General features: G+C 39.7%; 1 protein-coding gene across 2 annotated transcripts in view; it reads right to left on the reverse strand.

Moving 5' to 3' along the window:
- Positions 1-372: 372 nt before the first annotated feature.
- CHADL (chondroadherin like) overlaps positions 373-18082 on the reverse strand; it is a 201172-nt gene continuing 183462 nt past the window's right edge. For both annotated transcript variants that reach the window (XM_053721402.1, XM_053721401.1), the window contains exon 6: positions 373-2956. In XM_053721402.1, the coding sequence (XP_053577377.1) occupies positions 2749-2956 (208 nt within the window). In that variant the 3' untranslated portion in view covers positions 373-2748. The remainder of the gene's footprint in view (positions 2957-18082) is intronic.

An 18082-nucleotide genomic window follows, 5' to 3' on the forward strand; every position in this document is an offset into this window, starting at 1 on the left:
GTAAAACTGTCACCACTGGCTAAGCATTTTATTGAGAAGCATGTGCGTAAAACTGTCACCACTGGATAAGCATTTTATTGAGAAGCATGTGCGTAAAACTGTCACCACTGGCTAAGCATTTTATTGAGAAGCATGTGCGTAAAACTGTCACCACTAGATAAGCATTTTATTGAGAAGCATGTGCGAAAACTGAGTCCTTCAGATGGACAGTTGTAGAAAAGGTGAATCTGACATTAAGAGGGGGTGATCTAGACAAATACCTCGGTAAGAGAGAGGTATATTGGATATTTACTCTCAAGACTAGGTTACCGGATGGTTTCAACTCTATGTTTGACTTAATACATTTCTGGCAATAACAACAGACGCCGTTCCTTGACCAGTTTCTAAATAAGTATATATTAAATTTATCACAATGGCATTCAGCATGCCACAACAAAGTTAGTATTTCACCTTTTAATATAGACATAAAGGGATATTGTGCACCTCCATATTATGATGATAGGAGGGGATACTGTATTCTAAAATATTGAAACTGCATTTCACACGACATATAATAGGCTGCACCTTAAGCACATGAAGAATAAAAAGGATATGCAAGTAATCTTTTCCCTTAGTAATTGTATCTAGATGGACAACAACATTATATTTTAAATATATACACATGTAACAAATGAGTTGTACTCAAATGAATGGCTTTACAACAGCTTTGATATAAGGATATTATCAGTAAATGAAAGTTAAGCATAGGATTAATCACAGGATTGGCACATATGTTTTTAATTGATTAATTAACTAATATGTATATAGTTTTTTCATTAAGGCAATGCGTCAAAGGTCTATGAGTACGGCTCTTCTGAGCTGAAACGCGTTAGACCCACATGCATTGCCCCTGTCTTTTTTTACCCTAGTCTCTATTGAGACGTTTTTGCTGTTTTTATGTGACCCAAAAAAAGTTTATAATTTTTAATTTAAGAAGTACCGTCTGGATTACCTTAGATGTTAGCAGTGTTAATACATAAATACACATATAAATACATATGTACACACATAGACCTATATATATATATATATATATATATATATATATATACATACACACACATATACATATTTAGACACGTATATGTATGTATCTCTATGTTAGAGCTCTTTACAGTCCTGAGACCTCATATCTTTGTGTCCTTTTAACATTTTTGTGCAATATTCTTTTAATAATTGTTATCAGATAATATTATTATGAGTATAACTGTACTTTTAAATGTATTTTTGATGTGTTTTTTGACACTTAATAATTGTAGCGTAATTTGTGATTGTGTTCTCGCGTTCGTAATTTCAAATTGTAATACAAGCGCTCCTTCCAACGAGCGCAAACAGCTGTGATAGACTCGATAGTAGGAGGGGATATTAAAGCTCTTGGTGTAGGATGTCTTTGTTTCTTCCTGGTGGCCAGATCTGCTTGGAGCCGTGGTGTGTAGGTGGAAGTGTACCAGTTTAGACTTTAATAATGAATTTGACTAGGTTTCAATGGAGCTGGGACTGGCACATTGGATTTCATTAAGATGGGGCTCGCACATGAAAAGCCTTGGAGCTAGAGCTGGTGCATGAAAAGCCTTTAAGCTGGGGTGGCACATTGAAGGCATTGGAGCTGGGACTGGTTCAAGGGAAGTATTGGAGCTGGGGCTGGCACATGGAAAGCATTGGAGCTGCGGCTGGTACATAGGAATTATGGAAGCTGGGGCTTGGACATGAGAAGCCTTGGAGCTGGTGCTAGCACATGGGAAGCATTTGAGCTGGAAATGGCACATGTGAATTGGTAGAGCTGGGTTTGGAACATGAGAAGCCTTGGAGCTGAGGCTGGCACATAAGATGCTTCAGAACTGGCACACAGTAAGCCTTGGGAAGGGGTTGGCACACAGTAAGCCTTGGAATGGGGTTGGCACACAGTAAGTCTTGGAATGGGGTTGGCACACAGTAAGCCTTGGAATGGCGTTGGCACACAGTAAGCCTTGGAATGGCGTTGGCACACAGTAAGCCTTGGAATGGCGTTGGCACACAGTAAGCCTTGGAATGGCTTTGGCACACAGTAAGCCTTGGAATGGCTTTGGCACACAGTAAGCCTTGGAATGGGGTTGGCACACAGTAAGCCTTGGAATGGGGTTGGCACACAGTAAGCCTTGGAATGTGGTTGGCACACAGTAAGCCTTGGAATGGCGTTGGCACACAGTAAGCCTTGGAATGACGTTGGCACACAGTAAGCCTTGGAATGGGGTTGGCACACAGTAAGCCTTGGAATGGCGTTGGCACACAGTAAGCCTTGGAATGGGGTTGTCACATGGGGAGCCTTGGAATGGGGTTGGCACATGGGAAGCCTTTGAATGGGTGTTTCACTGTATCAGAAAACACTTTTTTAGTAGCTTTTTACATTTTTGGACTTTAGTAATTCAACAGCCTTGACTACTTGAATATGCGTTGTTGCCTTTTTTGAGCAGCATTCTTTGGCTATTCACATGTTCTATCACATGATATTCACTTTGCCTTCCTTTAATAGTTCTTTGTGTGCATAACTAGATTTTACTACAATGTTATCATAGTTTAAGCTCTGATGTGCTGCCCTACCATATACAGAAGTTTTGATTATTTGGAATGGAGACTTCTGTTTGTCACGAGCTGATGGAATCACATGCACATCTTAGTAACCTGTTGCTTTATCTGAGTATTCGGGTGAGTAATGTCCCTGCTTCTGTGACCTTATGATCTGAGCCTTTTTTTTCCTCCAGCTCTTATTTTTCTATTAGTGCCCTTGCCTATTTCCGATCTCTTTTTCTTATTCCTTCTAATACTGCCAGCCTCCCAAACCGGACAGCTTGAGAACGGAGCATTTCTGACCGTCTGTCCCTTGACACTCTTTGGAGTTGCACATGTTGCACCAACCTTCAGGTTCAGGCTTTGGATCCACCTGTAAATATGAAACATGCTAGGTTACCATTTAATTATATATATGTAAAAGAAACTGGCCTCTGTAATAGGGCAGCTATTTTTATATGTTTTTATAGAGGACAGAATATGAAATATGCAGACAATTATTAGAACAATTTCTTCAGCAGTAGCCATACTTGACAAAGAGGAAGTTCTAAACTGAATATACACAATGTACCTATAAAGCAATATCAATTGTATGGAAAGACAGTCCTCATTATATTCTTAACCTCCTAAGCCAGATGAGGCCCTGCGCAAGAAGTAATATATATATATATATATATATATATATATATATAAGGTATATGTAAGTAAAAGGTCACTGTTGGCCCCTGCGCAAGAAGTAATATATATAGGAGGTATATGTAAGTAAAAGGTCACTGTTGGCCCTGCGCAAGAAGTAATATATATAGGAGGTATATGTAAGTAAAAGGTTACTCTTGGCCCTGCGCAAGAAGTAATATATATAGGAGGTATATGTAAGTAAAAGGTCACTGTTGGCCCTGCGCAAGAAGTAATATATATAGGACGTATATGTAAGTAAAAGATCACTGTTGGCCCTGCGCAAGAAGTAATATATAGGAGATACATGTAAGTAAAAGGTCACTCTTGACCCTGCACAAGAAGTAATATATATAGGAGGTATATGTAAGTAAAAGGTCACTCTTGGCCCTGCGCAAGAAGTAATATATATAAGAGGTATATGTAAGTAAAAGGTCACTCTTGGCCCTGCGCAAGAAGTAATATATATAAGAGGTATATGTAAGTAAAAGGTCACTCTTGGCCCTGTGCAAGAAGAAATATATAGGAGTTATATGTAAGTAAAAGGTCACTCTTGGCCCTGCGCAAGAAGTAATATATATATGAGGTATATGTAAGTAAAAGGTCACTCTTGGCCCTGCGCAAGAAGTAATATATAGGAGGTATATGTACGTAAAAGGTCACTGTTGGCCCTGCGCAAGAAGTAATATATATAGGAGGTATATGTAAGTAAAAGGTCACTGTTGACCCTGCGCAAGAAGTAATATATATAGGAGGTATATGTAAGTAAAAGGTCACTGTTGGCATTGTGCAAGAAGTAATATATATAGGAGGTATATGTAAGTAAAAGGTCACTCTTGGCCCTGCGCAAGAAGTAATATATATAAGAGGTATATGTAAGTAAAAGGTCACTCTTGGCCCTGCGCAAGAAGTAATATATATAAGAGGTATATGTAAGTAAAAGGTCACTCTTGGCCCTGCGCAAGAAGTAATATATATAGGAGGTATATGTAAGTAAAAGGTCACTCTTGGCCCTGCGCAAGAAGTAATATATATAGGAGGTATATGTAAGTCAAAGGTCACTCTTGGCCCTGCACAAGAAGTAATATATATAGCAGGTATATGTAAGTAAAAGGTCACTCTTGGCCCTGCGCAAGAAGTAATATATAGGAGGTATATGTAAGTAAAAGGTCTTTCTTGGCCCTGCGCAAGAAGTAATATATATAGGAGGTATATGTAAGTAAAAGGTCACTCTTGGCCCTGCGCAAGAAGTAATATATATATAAGAGGTATATGTAAGTAAAAGGTCACTGTTGGCCCTGCGCAAGAAGTAATATATATAAGAGGTATATGTAATTAGCAGGTCACTGTTGGCCCTGCACAAGAAGTAATATATATAGGAGGTATATGTAAGTAAAAGGTCACACTTGGCCTGCGCAAGAAGTAATATATAGGAGGTATATGTAAGTAAAAGGTCACACTTGGCCTGCGCAAGAAGTAATATATAGGAGGTATATGTAAGTAAAAGGTCACACTTGGCCTGCGCAAGAAGTAATATATAGGAGGTATATGTAAGTAAAAGGTCACTCTTGGCCCTGCGCAAGAAGTAATATATATATGAGGTATATGTAAGTAAAAGGTCACTGTTGGCCCTGCGCAAGAAGTAATATATATAGGAGGTATATGTAAGTAAAAGGTCACTCTTGGCCCTGCGCAAGAAGTAATATATAGGAGGTATATGTACGTAAAAGGTCACTGTTGGCCCTGCGCAAGAAGTAATATATATAGGAGGTATATGTAAGTAAAAGGTCACTGTTGGCCCTGCGCAAGAAGTAATATATATATGAGGTATATGTAAGTAAAAGGTCACTGTTGGCCCTGCGCAAAAAGTAATATATATAGGAGGTATATGTAAGTAAACGGTCACTGTTGGCCCTGCGCAAGAAGTAATATATATAGGAGGTATATGTAAGTAAAAGGTCACTGTTGGCCCTGTGCAAGAAGTAATATGTATAGGAGGTATATGTAAGTAAAAGGTCACTGTTGGCCCTGCGCAAGAAGTAATATATATAGGAGGTATATGTAAGTAAAAGGTCACTGCTGGCCCTGCGCTAGAAGTAATATATAGGAGGTATATGTAAGTAAAAGGTCACTGCTGGCCCTGCGCAAGAAGTAATATATATAGGAGGTATATGTAAGTAAAAGGTCACTGCTGGCCCTGCGCAAGAAGTAATATATAGGAGGTATATGTAAGTAAAAGGTCACTGCTGGCCCTGCGCAAGAAGTAATATATAGAAGGTATATGTAAGTAAAAGGTCACTGTTGGCCCTGCGCAAGAAGTAATATATATGAGGTATATGTATGTAAAAGGTCACTCTTGGCCCTGCGCAAGAAGTAATATATATAAGAGGTATATGTAAGTAAAAGGTCACTCTTGGCCCTGTGCAAGAAGAAATATATAGGAGTTATATGTAAGTAAAAGGTCACTCTTGGCCCTGCGCAAGAAGTAATATATATATGAGGTATATGTAAGTAAAAGGTCACTCTTGGCCCTGCGCAAGAAGTAATATATATAGGAGGTATATGTAAGTAAAAGGTCACTCTTGGCCCTGCGCAAGAAGTAATATATATAGGAGGTATATGTAAGTAAAAGGTCACTCTTAGCCCTGCGCAAGAAGTAATATATAGGAGGTATATGTAAGTAAAAGGTTACTCTTGGCCCTGCGCAAGAAGTAATATATATAGGAGGTATATGTAAGTAAAAGGTCACTCTTAGCCCTGCGCAAGAAGTAATATATAGGAGGTATATGTAAGTAAAAGGTCACTGCTGGCCCTGCGCAAGAAGTAATATATAGGAGGTATATGTAAGTAAAAGGTCACTCTTAGCCCTGCGCAAGAAGTAATATATAGGAGTTATATGTAAGTAAAAGGTCACTCTTGGCCCTGCGCAAGAAGTAATATATATATGAGGTATATGTAAGTAAAAGGTCACTCTTGGCCCTGTGCAAGAAGTAATATATAGGAGGTATATGTACGTAAAAGGTCACTGTTGGCCCTGCGCAAGAAGTAATATATATAGGAGGTATATGTAAGTAAAAGGTCACTGTTGACCCTGCGCAAGAAGTAATATATATAGGAGGTATATGTAAGTAAAAGGTTACTGTTGGCATTGTGCAAGAAGTAATATATATAGGAGGTATATGTAAGTAAAAGGTCACTCTTGGCCCTGCGCAAGAAGTAATATATATAAGAGGTATATGTAAGTAAAAGGTCACTCTTGGCCCTGCGCAAGAAGTAATATATATAAGAGGTATATGTAAGTAAAAGGTCACTCTTGGCCCTGCGCAAGAAGTAATATATATAGGAGGTATATGTAAGTAAAAGGTCACTCTTGGCCCTGCGCAAGAAGTAATATATATAGGAGGTATATGTAAGTCAAAGGTCACTCTTGGCCCTGCACAAGAAGTAATATATATAGCAGGTATATGTAAGTAAAAGGTCACTCTTGGCCCTGCGCAAGAAGTAATATATAGGAGGTATATGTAAGTAAAAGGTCTTTCTTGGCCCTGCGCAAGAAGTAATATATATAGGAGGTATATGTAAGTAAAAGGTCACTCTTGGCCCTGCGCAAGAAGTAATATATATATAAGAGGTATATGTAAGTAAAAGGTCACTGTTGGCCCTGCGCAAGAAGTAATATATATAAGAGGTATATGTAATTAGCAGGTCACTGTTGGCCCTGCGCAAGAAGTAATATATATAGGAGGTATATGTAAGTAAAAGGTCACACTTGGCCTGCGCAAGAAGTAATATATAGGAGGTATATGTAAGTAAAAGGTCACACTTGGCCTGCGCAAGAAGTAATATATAGGAGGTATATGTAAGTAAAAGGTCACACTTGGCCTGCGCAAGAAGTAATATATAGGAGGTATATGTAAGTAAAAGGTCACTCTTGGCCCTGTGCAAGAAGTAATATATATATGAGGTATATGTAAGTAAAAGGTCACTGTTGGCCCTGCGCAAGAAGTAATATATATAGGAGGTATATGTAAGTAAAAGGTCACTCTTGGCCCTGCGCAAGAAGTAATATATAGGAGGTATATGTACGTAAAAGGTCACTGTTGGCCCTGCGCAAGAAGTAATATATATAGGAGGTATATGTAAGTAAAAGGTCACTGTTGGCCCTGCGCAAGAAGTAATATATATATGAGGTATATGTAAGTAAAAGGTCACTGTTGGCCCTGCGCAAAAAGTAATATATATAGGAGGTATATGTAAGTAAACGGTCACTGTTGGCCCTGCGCAAGAAGTAATATATATAGGAGGTATATGTAAGTAAAAGGTCACTGTTGGCCCTGTGCAAGAAGTAATATGTATAGGAGGTATATGTAAGTAAAAGGTCACTGTTGGCCCTGCGCAAGAAGTAATATATATAGGAGGTATATGTAAGTAAAAGGTCACTGCTGGCCCTGCGCTAGAAGTAATATATAGGAGGTATATGTAAGTAAAAGGTCACTGCTGGCCCTGCGCAAGAAGTAATATATATAGGAGGTATATGTAAGTAAAAGGTCACTGCTGGCCCTGCGCAAGAAGTAATATATAGGAGGTATATGTAAGTAAAAGGTCACTGCTGGCCCTGCGCAAGAAGTAATATATAGAAGGTATATGTAAGTAAAAGGTCACTGTTGGCCCTGCGCAAGAAGTAATATATATGAGGTATATGTATGTAAAAGGTCACTCTTGGCCCTGCGCAAGAAGTAATATATATAAGAGGTATATGTAAGTAAAAGGTCACTCTTGGCCCTGTGCAAGAAGAAATATATAGGAGTTATATGTAAGTAAAAGGTCACTCTTGGCCCTGCGCAAGAAGTAATATATATATGAGGTATATGTAAGTAAAAGGTCACTCTTGGCCCTGCGCAAGAAGTAATATATATAGGAGGTATATGTAAGTAAAAGGTCACTCTTGGCCCTGCGCAAGAAGTAATATATATAGGAGGTATATGTAAGTAAAAGGTCACTCTTAGCCCTGCGCAAGAAGTAATATATAGGAGGTATATGTAAGTAAAAGGTTACTCTTGGCCCTGCGCAAGAAGTAATATATATAGGAGGTATATGTAAGTAAAAGGTCACTCTTAGCCCTGCGCAAGAAGTAATATATAGGAGGTATATGTAAGTAAAAGGTCACTGCTGGCCCTGCGCAAGAAGTAATATATAGGAGGTATATGTAAGTAAAAGGTCACTGTTGGCCCTGCGCAAGAAGTAATATATATGAGGTATATGTAAGTAAAAGGTCACTCTTGGCCCTGCGCAAGAAGTAATATATATAGGAGGTATATGTAAGTAAAAGGTCACTCTTAGCCCTGCGCAAGAAGTAATATATAAGAGGTATATGTAAGTAAAAGGTCACTCTTGGCCCTGCGCAAGAAGTAATATATATAGGAGGTATATGTAAGTAAAAGGTCACTCTTAGCCCTGCGCAAGAATTAATATATAGGAGGTATATGTAAGTAAAAGGTCACTGCTGGCCCTGCACAAGAAGTAATATATATAGGAGATATATGTAAGTAAAAGGTTACTCTTGGCCCTGCGCAAGAAGTAATATATATAGGAGGTATATGTAAGTAAAAGGTCACTCTTGGCCCTGCGCAAGAAGCAATATATATAGGACTCGAGACATTTATCTTACCACTTATTAAAGGGACATATAGAGAGACATTTATCTTACCGCTTATTAAAGGGACATATAGAGAGACATTTATCTTACCGCTTATTAAAGGGACATATAGAGAGACATTTACAAATAGTAATAATATGTAAGATCTTAGCCTCCTCAAGAGTACAGAACTCATTTATCTTACTCACCGAGTCACCGCTTATTAAAGGGACATATAGAGAGATATTTACAAATAGTAATAATATGTAAGATCTTTGTCTCCTCAAGAGTACAGAACTAATTTATCTTACTCACTGCTTATTAAAGGGACATATAGAGAGGCATTTACAAATAGTAATAATATGTATGATCTTAGTCTCCTCAAGAGTACAGAACTAATTTATCTTACTCACTACTTATTAAAGGGACATATAGAGAGACATTTACAAATAGTAATAATATGCAAGATCTTAGTCTCCTCAAGAGTACAGAACTAATTTATTTTACTCACCGCTTATTAAAGGGACATATAGAGAGACATTTACAAATAGTAATAATATGTAAAATCTTACTGCTAGATTACGAGTCTTGCGTTAGCCATAAAAAGCAGCGTTGAGAGGTCCCAACGCTGCTTTTTAACGCCCGCTGGTTTTACGAGTCTTGAAGGTACAGGTGTACCGCTCACTTTTTTGGCCAGACTCGAAAATACCGCAAATCCACTAAGTCAATTGCATTTCCTATTTTTTCAATGGGACTTGCATAGCGCCGGTATTACGAGTCTTCCAAAAAGTGAGCGGTAGACCCTCTCCTGTCAAGCCTGGTACCGCATTTTAAAGTCAGTAGTTAAGAGTTTTATGGTCTAACGCCGTAGCATTAGGCCCCTATTTATTCAGCATTGTACCAGCAGCTCACAAGAGCTGCTGGTGCAACGCCGCCCCCTGCAGACTCGGGGCCAATAGGCTGCCAGCAGTGGGGTGTCAATCAACCCGATCGTACTCGATCGGGTTGATTTCCGGCGATGTCTGTCCGCCTGCTCAGAGCAGGCGGACAAGTTATGGAGCAGCGGTCTTTGTGACCGCTGCTTCATAACTGCTGTTTCTGGCGAGCCTGCAGGCTCGCCAGAAACACAAGGCATCAAGCTCCATTCGGAGTTTGATAGATAGGCCCCTAAAACTCTTAACTAAAGTGCTAAAAAGTTCACTAACACCCATAAACTGCCTATTAACCCCTAAACCGAGGCCCCCCCACATCGCAAATACTAAAAAAAAAAATTTAACCCCTAATCTGCCGAACCGGACATCGCCGCCACTATAATATATTTGTTTCTACCTTAATTCCGATTGGCTGATAGAACTCTATCAGCCAATTGGAATTGAAGGGACGCCATCTTTGATGACGTCATTTAAAGGAACCTTCATTCAGTCGTCGGATGAAGAACGAAGAGGATGCTCCACGTCGGATGTCTTGAAGATGAACCCGCTCCGCGCTGGATGAAGATAGAAGATGCTGCCTGGAGGACCTCTTCTCCCCGGCTTGGATGAAGACTTCTGCTCGTCTGGAGGACCACTTCGCCCGGCTTCGTTGAGGACTTCGGCCTGGTTGGGTGAAGACTCCTCAAGGTAGGGTGATCTTCAAGGGGTTAGTGTTAGGTTTTATTAAGGGGGATTGGTGGGTTTTAGAGTAGGGTTGGGTGTGTGGGTGGTGGGTTTTAATGTTGGGGGGTATTGTACTTTTTTTACAGGTAAAATAGCTGATTACTTTGGGGCAATGCCCTGCAAAAGGTCCTTTTAAGGGCTTTTTGTAGTTTAGATTAATTTTAGGGCTTTTTATTATTTTGGGGGGCTTTTTTATTTTATTAGGGGGATTAGATTATGTGTAATTATTTTAAAAAACTTGTAATTATTTTATTATTTTCTGTAATTTAGTGTTTGTTTGTTTTCGTACTTTAGATAATTATATTTAATTGTATTTAATTGTAGTTAATTTAGGGAATTAATTTAATTATAGTGTAGTGTTAGGTGTCATTGTAACTTAGGTTAGGTTTTATTTTACAAGTAAATGTGTCTTTATTTTAACTAGGTAGCTATTCAGTAGTTAATAAATATTTAATAACTATTCTACCTAGTTAAAATAAATACAAAGTTGCCTGTAAAATAAAAATAAACCTTAAGCTAGCTACAATGTAACTATTAGTTATATTGTAGGTAGCTTCGGGTTTAATTTATAGGTAAGTATTTAGTTTTAAATAGGAATAATTTAGTTAATTGTAGTAATTTTATTTAGATTTATTTAAATTATATTTAAGTTAGGGGGTGTTAGGGTTAGATTTAGGGGTTAATAACTTTAATATAGTGTCAGCGACGTTGGGGGCGGCAGATTAGGGGTTAATAAGTGTAGGTAGGTTGCAGCGACATTGGGGGTGGCAGATTAGGGGTTAATAAATATTATGTAGGTGTCTGCGATGTTGGGGGCAGCAGTTTAGGAGTTCATAAGTATAATGTAGGTGGCGGCAGTGTCCGGAGCGGCAAATTAGGGGTTAATAATATTATGCAGGTGGCGACGATGTTGGGGACGGCAGATTAGGGGTTAATTAGTGTAAGATTAGGGGTGTTTAGACTCGGGGTTCATGTTAGGGTGTTAGGTGTAGACATAAATGAATTCAGGTTTAGCCATTTTAGCGCGTAGAGCGTTATGGCTTAAGTCCTGGTCAGCTGATGTGTCATCTAAGTCTAAGCTTTTGTCCATCCCTTTCAAGGGTAAGACCCTATTCGGGCCTGCACTGAAAGAGATAATTTCAGACATTACTGGAGGGAAGGGTCATGCCCTCCCTCAAGATAAGTCAAATAAGACGAGGACCAAACAGAATAATTTTCGTTCCTTTCTAAACTTCATGAGTGGTCCCACTTCCTCCTCCTCTGCTGCAAAGCAAGAGGGGAACTTTGCTCAATCCAAGCCAACCTGGAGACCTAATCAGGCTTGGAACAAGGGTAAACAGGCCAAAAAGCCTGCTGCTGCCACTAAGTCAGCATGAAGGGGTAGCCCCCGATCCGGGACCGGATCTAGTAGGGGGCAGACTCTCTCTCTTTGCTCAGGCCTGGGCAAGAGACGTTCAGGATTCCTGGGCAGTAGAAATTGTAACCCAGGGATACCTTCTAGAGTTCAAGGATTCTCCTCAAGGGGGAGGTTCCATCTTTCGCAATTGTCTGTAAACCCGACAAAAAGAGAGGCGTTCTTACGCTGTGTAGAACACCTTTTTACCATGGGAATGATCTGCCCAGTTCCAAAAGCAGAACAGGGGCAGGGGTTCTACCCCAATCTGTTTGTGGTTCCCAAAAAAGAGGGAACTTTCAGACCAATTCTAGATCTCAAGATCCTAAACCAATTCCTAAGAGTCCCATCTTTCAAGATGGAGACCATTCGGACTATCTTACCATTGATCCAGGATGGTCAATATATTACCACTGTGGACTTAAAGGATGCGTATCTACACATTCCTATTCACAAAGATCATCACCAGTTCCTCAGGTTCGCCTTTCTGGACAAGCATTATCAGTTTGTGGCTCTTCCTTTCGGGTTGGCCACGGCACCACAAATCTTCACAAAGGTGCTAGGATCCCTTCTGGCGGTTCTAAGGCCGCCGGGCATAGCAGTGGCGCCTTCTCTAGACGACATTCTAATTCAAGCGTCGACTTTCCAACTAGCCAAGTCTCACACGGACTTAGTGTTGGCTTTTCTAAGATCTCACAAGTGGAAGGTGAATGTAAAAAAAGAGTTCTCTTTCCCCCCTCACAAGAGTTTCATTTCTAGGGACTCTGATAGACTCAGTGGACATGAAAATATTTCTGATGGAGGTCAGGAAATCAAAGATTTTGTCCACCTACCGAGCTCTTCATTCCATTCCTCGGCCGTCTGTGGCTCAGTGTATTGAGGTAATCGGTCTAATGATAGCGGCAATGGACATAGTTACATTTGCTCGCTTGCATCTCAGACCACTGCAACTATGCATGCTCAATCAGTGGAATGGGGATTATGCAGATTTATCTCCTCAGATAAATCTGGATCAAGAGACCAGAGACTCTCTTCTTTGGTGGTTGTCACAGGATCATCTGTCCCAGGGAATGTGTTTCCGCAGGCCAGATTGGGTTATAGTGACGACAGACGCCAGCCTTCTGGGCTTGGGATTGCAGGGTTTGTGGACTCGGGAGGCTCTCCTACCTATAAATATTCTGGAATTAAGAGCGATATTCAATGCTCTCCAGGCATGGCCTCAGCTGGCTTCGGCCATATTCATCAGGTTTCAGTCAGACATCACGACTGTGGCTTATATCAATCATCAGGACGGAACAAAGGGTTCCTTAGCAATGATAGAGGTCTCAAGGATAATCCGATGGGCAGAGGCTCACTCTTGCCATCTGTCAGTGATCTATATCCCAGGAGTAGAGAACTGGGAGGCAGATTTTCTAAGTTTGTCAGACTTTTCATCCAGGGGAGTGGGAACTCCATCCGGAGGTGTTTGCTCAACTGGTTCGGCTATGGGGCACACCAGAATTGGATCTTCCTCGTTACGGATCCAGGTCAAGGGATCCTCAGGCTGTACTGATAGATGCTCTAGCAGTACCCTGGTCATTCAACCTGGCTTATGTGTTTCCACCATTTCCTCTCCTTCCTCGTTTGATTGCCAGAATCAAACAGGAGAGAACTTCTGTGATCTTGATAGCTCCTGTGTGGCCATGCAGGACTTGATATGCAGACCTGGTGGACATGTCATCTCTGCCACCATGGACTCTGCCACTGAGACGGGACCTTCTCATTCAAGGTCCATTCAAGCATCCAAATCTAATTTCTCTGCAACTGACTGCTTGGAGATTGAACGCCTGATTTTATCAAAGCGAGGTTTCTCTGGGTCGGTCATAGATACCTTGATTCAGGCTCGAAAGCCTGTTACCAGGAAAATCTATCATAAGATATGGCGTAAATATCTTTTTTGGTGCGAATCCAAAGGCTACTCCTGGAGTAAAATCAGGATTCCTAGGATTTTGTCTTTTCTCCAAGAGGGATTGGAGAACGGATTGTCAGTTAGTTCCCTAAAAGGACAGATATCTGCTCTGTCTATTCTGTTGCATAAGCGTCTGGCAGATGTTACAGGCGTTCAGGCTTTTTGTCAGGCTTTAGTTAGAATTAAGCCTGGGGTTAAACCTGTTGCTCCACCATGGAGTCTAAATTTAGTTCTTAAAGTTCTTCAGGGGGTTCCGTTTGAACCCATGCATTCCATAGATATTAAGCTTTTATCTTGGAAGGTTTTGTTCCTAGTTGCTATCTCTTCAGCTCGAAGAGTTTCTGAACTATCTGCATTACAATGTGATTCGCCTTCTCTTGTTTTCCATGTTGATAAGGTGGTTTTGCGTACCAAGCCTGGGTTCCTACCTAAGGTTGTTACTAACAGGAATATCAATCAGGAAATTGTTGTTCGTTCTCTGTGTCCTAATCCTTCTTCTAAGAAGGAACGTCTGTTGCACAACTTGGATGTGGTTCGTGCTTTTAAATTTTATTTACAGGCAACAAAAGATTTTCATCAAACATCTTCTTTGTTTGTTGTCTATTCTGGAAAGCGTAGGGGTCAAAAGGCTACGGTGACTTCTCTTTCCTTTTGGCTGAAAAGCATCATCCGTTTGGCTTATGAGACTGTGGGACAGCAGCCTCCTGAAAGGATTACAGCTCATTCTACTAGAGCAGTAGCTTCCACATGGGCTTTTAAAAATTATGCTTCTGTTGAACAGATTTGTAAGGCTGCGACTTGGTCTTCGCTCCATACTTTTTCAAAATTTTACAAATTTGATACTTTTGCTTCTTCGGAGGCTATTTTTGGGAGAAAGGTTTTGCAAGCAGTGGTACCTTCCATTTAGGTTCCTGTCTTGTCCCTCCCTTCATCCGTGTCCTAAAGCTTTGGTATTGGTATCCCACAAGTAAGGATGAATCAGTGGACTCGGTACATCATGCAAAAGAAAACAAAATTCATGCTTACCTGATAAATTTCTTTCTTTTGCGATGTACCGAGTCCACGGCCCACCCTGTCTATTCAAGACAGATGGTATTTTTTATTAAAAACTTGAGTCACCTCTACACCTTATAGTTTCTCCTTTTTCTTCCTTGGCCTTCGGTTGAATGACTGGGGGGTGGAGTTAAGGGGGGAGCTATATAGACAGCTCTGCTGTGGTGCTCTCTTTGCCACTTTCTGTTAGGAAGGATAATATCCCACAAGTAAGGATGAATCCGTGGACATGGTACATCGCAAAAGAAAGAAATTTATCAGGTAAGCATAAATTTTGTTTTATCAAATTATTTATGTGCAAAAATCTCATAGACTTTAATAGTGAATTTTGTAAAAAAAAATGTTATAACTTTTCTAAATAATTCTAATAGACCCCTAAATATGTTACAAATGCACCTAGTGACATTGCAATCCTTTAGAAAATCTTACCTGATGACTTTTTTTGCAAAGTTCAACTTTAAAGTCTATTGGAAGTTTTGTAGATACATTTTGGATAAGAATTGAAAGGGATTGATATGCATTAAACAAATAAATATGCATAGCTATGAGAAAAGTATAAATATAATGGCAATTAGTAAAAGATATATATTTTTAGATAATATCAATATATTTGGAAAAAACATTGGAGTAGAAAAAGGACATAATTAAAGGGATAGGAAAGTCAAAATTAAACTTTCATAATTCAGGATACACCATAGAATTTTAAGACAATTCTATTATTCTTGTTCTCTTGGTATCCATTGTTGAAAAGCATATGTACATATCCTTAGCAGCAGCAATGCACTACTAGGAGCTAACTGGTGGTTGGCCGCAACACACATTTGTCTCTTGTCATTTGCTCACCACATGTGTTCAGCTAGGTTCCAGTAGTGCACTGCTGCTTGGGAGCTGACCTTTAAATGACAGAGTGATCTGCAAAGTCTAGGAGGGGGGCTTTAGAATCTGTGAGGGGGGCGCATTTTGGAATTTTGCCTTGGGAGCCAGATTCTCTAGAAACGGCCCTGAACTGTGAGGTAAACAGGCAGTCTGGAATAATGCTTGACTGATTCGCCTGTGTTCAATGTATAGACTGAAATTTACTCCTTTTACCTCTGACCCACAGTAGGGTGTAGCGGCAGGGCCACCACTAGAAATTTTGGGGCCCCTGACTTAAACATTGATCAGCCCCCCCCCCCCCCCCTTGACATGTGCAATTTTTGACCAAGTGACTAAAACATATATGCACTTTATTATTAAGTGTAGTCAAATGTGGAAATGTTGTAAAGGTAGTAACACACAGACACACTCATACACTGAAACACACATTCACACATAAGGATTCACATATAGACACTTTAGCAGAAGACACACAAAGAAATACTCAAACACACTCAGACACAGACACCCAAACAGACACTCAGCACTTGTTTACATTGACCTGACAAGTAATGAGGTAGACTACAGTTCTGTCAAAAAAGGAGATGTACAAAACAAAATATGGAGTTCTGATTATCTTTTTGTCAAGGAAGATGCCAACTAAATGATGACAATGGCATGCAGTGGCTGAAAGGAAGGGCCCTGTACTGCCTAAACAATAATTTAAAGGTTAAATGGTGGATTGGTGACTTCCGGAAAGGTCTCATTAGTCTCAATGTCTGTAGAAAGATGTGAATAATCAGTAGTAAGGTCAAAATGTCCTAAAAAGGAACAGACAATGGACGCACACACACACGCAAACACAAACTTGCACATACACCCAAGGAAACACCGACAGAGACAGCCTCAGAAAACACACAAATACATACACACACACACAGAGACACCCACAGAAAGCACACAAAGACATACTCACACAGAGAGACAACCACATAAAACACACAAAGACATACATAGATACACACCTTCACTGAGAGATCCACAGAAAACACACAAAGATATACACAGTCTCATAGAGACACCCACTGAAAATGCACAGACATACACACCCTCACAGAGACATCCACAGAAAACACAGACATACATACATACACACACACACACACACACCCTCACAAAGACATCCACAGAAAACACACAAAGACACACACCCACCCTCCCAGAGGCATCCAGAGAAAATACACAAAGACACGCATACACCCAACCTTACAGAGACACCCATAGAAAAAGCACAAAGACATACACACACACACCCTCACAGACATCCACAGAAAATGCACAAAGACATACACACTCACCCTCACAGAAAAACAATACATACACACTCAGAGACACAAACAAAAGCACAAAGACATAAAACACAGACACCCACAGAAACACTAACAGGAGGTAACATTTCTGCACATTGCATCCCCTAAATCAACAGTGTGTGACATGTATGATAAAAAAAATTGCAGAAATCAAGAGATCACTTTTTAAAGAATCATATTTGTAAATGTGTAAACAAAAATAATTCTGTGAATTCAAAATTGTACATTAATAATCTGTGTAGATGGCAAGATGAAGAAAAGTACTTTTGAAAGGTTGACATATGTGTTTTGTTTTTTTTACCCATTTTACCCAACCAAGAGCACCACTTCAAATATGGTGTACAAATGTTCCCATCTGTCAGCTGTATTTATGGATTTCAAAAATGCTGTACTCTATATGGTCTTAGTGGAACCATAAGCTGTGGTACTCAGTCTCATACCATTAGATCTGGTTTAATGCAGGATTAAGGCTTGCGTGTATGTACTTTTTTTTAGTCATCAATTAAGTCAGCTGTAGTGTAAACTGAAAAATGTTAACTTGTCTCATTTCAAACACTGAGCAATCTTAGTCTGAGAGTATAACATTTTATGCTGTTAAAATCTTAGATAAAATGCCTCCTTGCATCTGGAAAGTCCTTGCATAAAGGGGCAGTAAACTGGAATGTAATTAAAATATATATATTAATAAAAAAAAAACTCATATCTGCCAAAAGGGCACCTACAATTTGTGTATTGAGGAGGAAACATTTTTGCATGGCTCCGCCCATTTTGACTTTCTGAAAATCAAAGCACCTCAGATCAGATTGTTTGGAATTATGTTTAGTGTAAAAATGCCTGGCTACAGACAAGATCTGTTTTCCTGCTTGTAAATCTTTTGATGCACTTTTGATATTCCTCAGGTGTTCTTGAAGTCTA

The sequence above is a fragment of the Bombina bombina genome, chromosome 7 (genome assembly GCF_027579735.1).
Source record: "Bombina bombina isolate aBomBom1 chromosome 7, aBomBom1.pri, whole genome shotgun sequence".
NCBI lineage: Eukaryota > Metazoa > Chordata > Amphibia > Anura > Bombinatoridae > Bombina > Bombina bombina.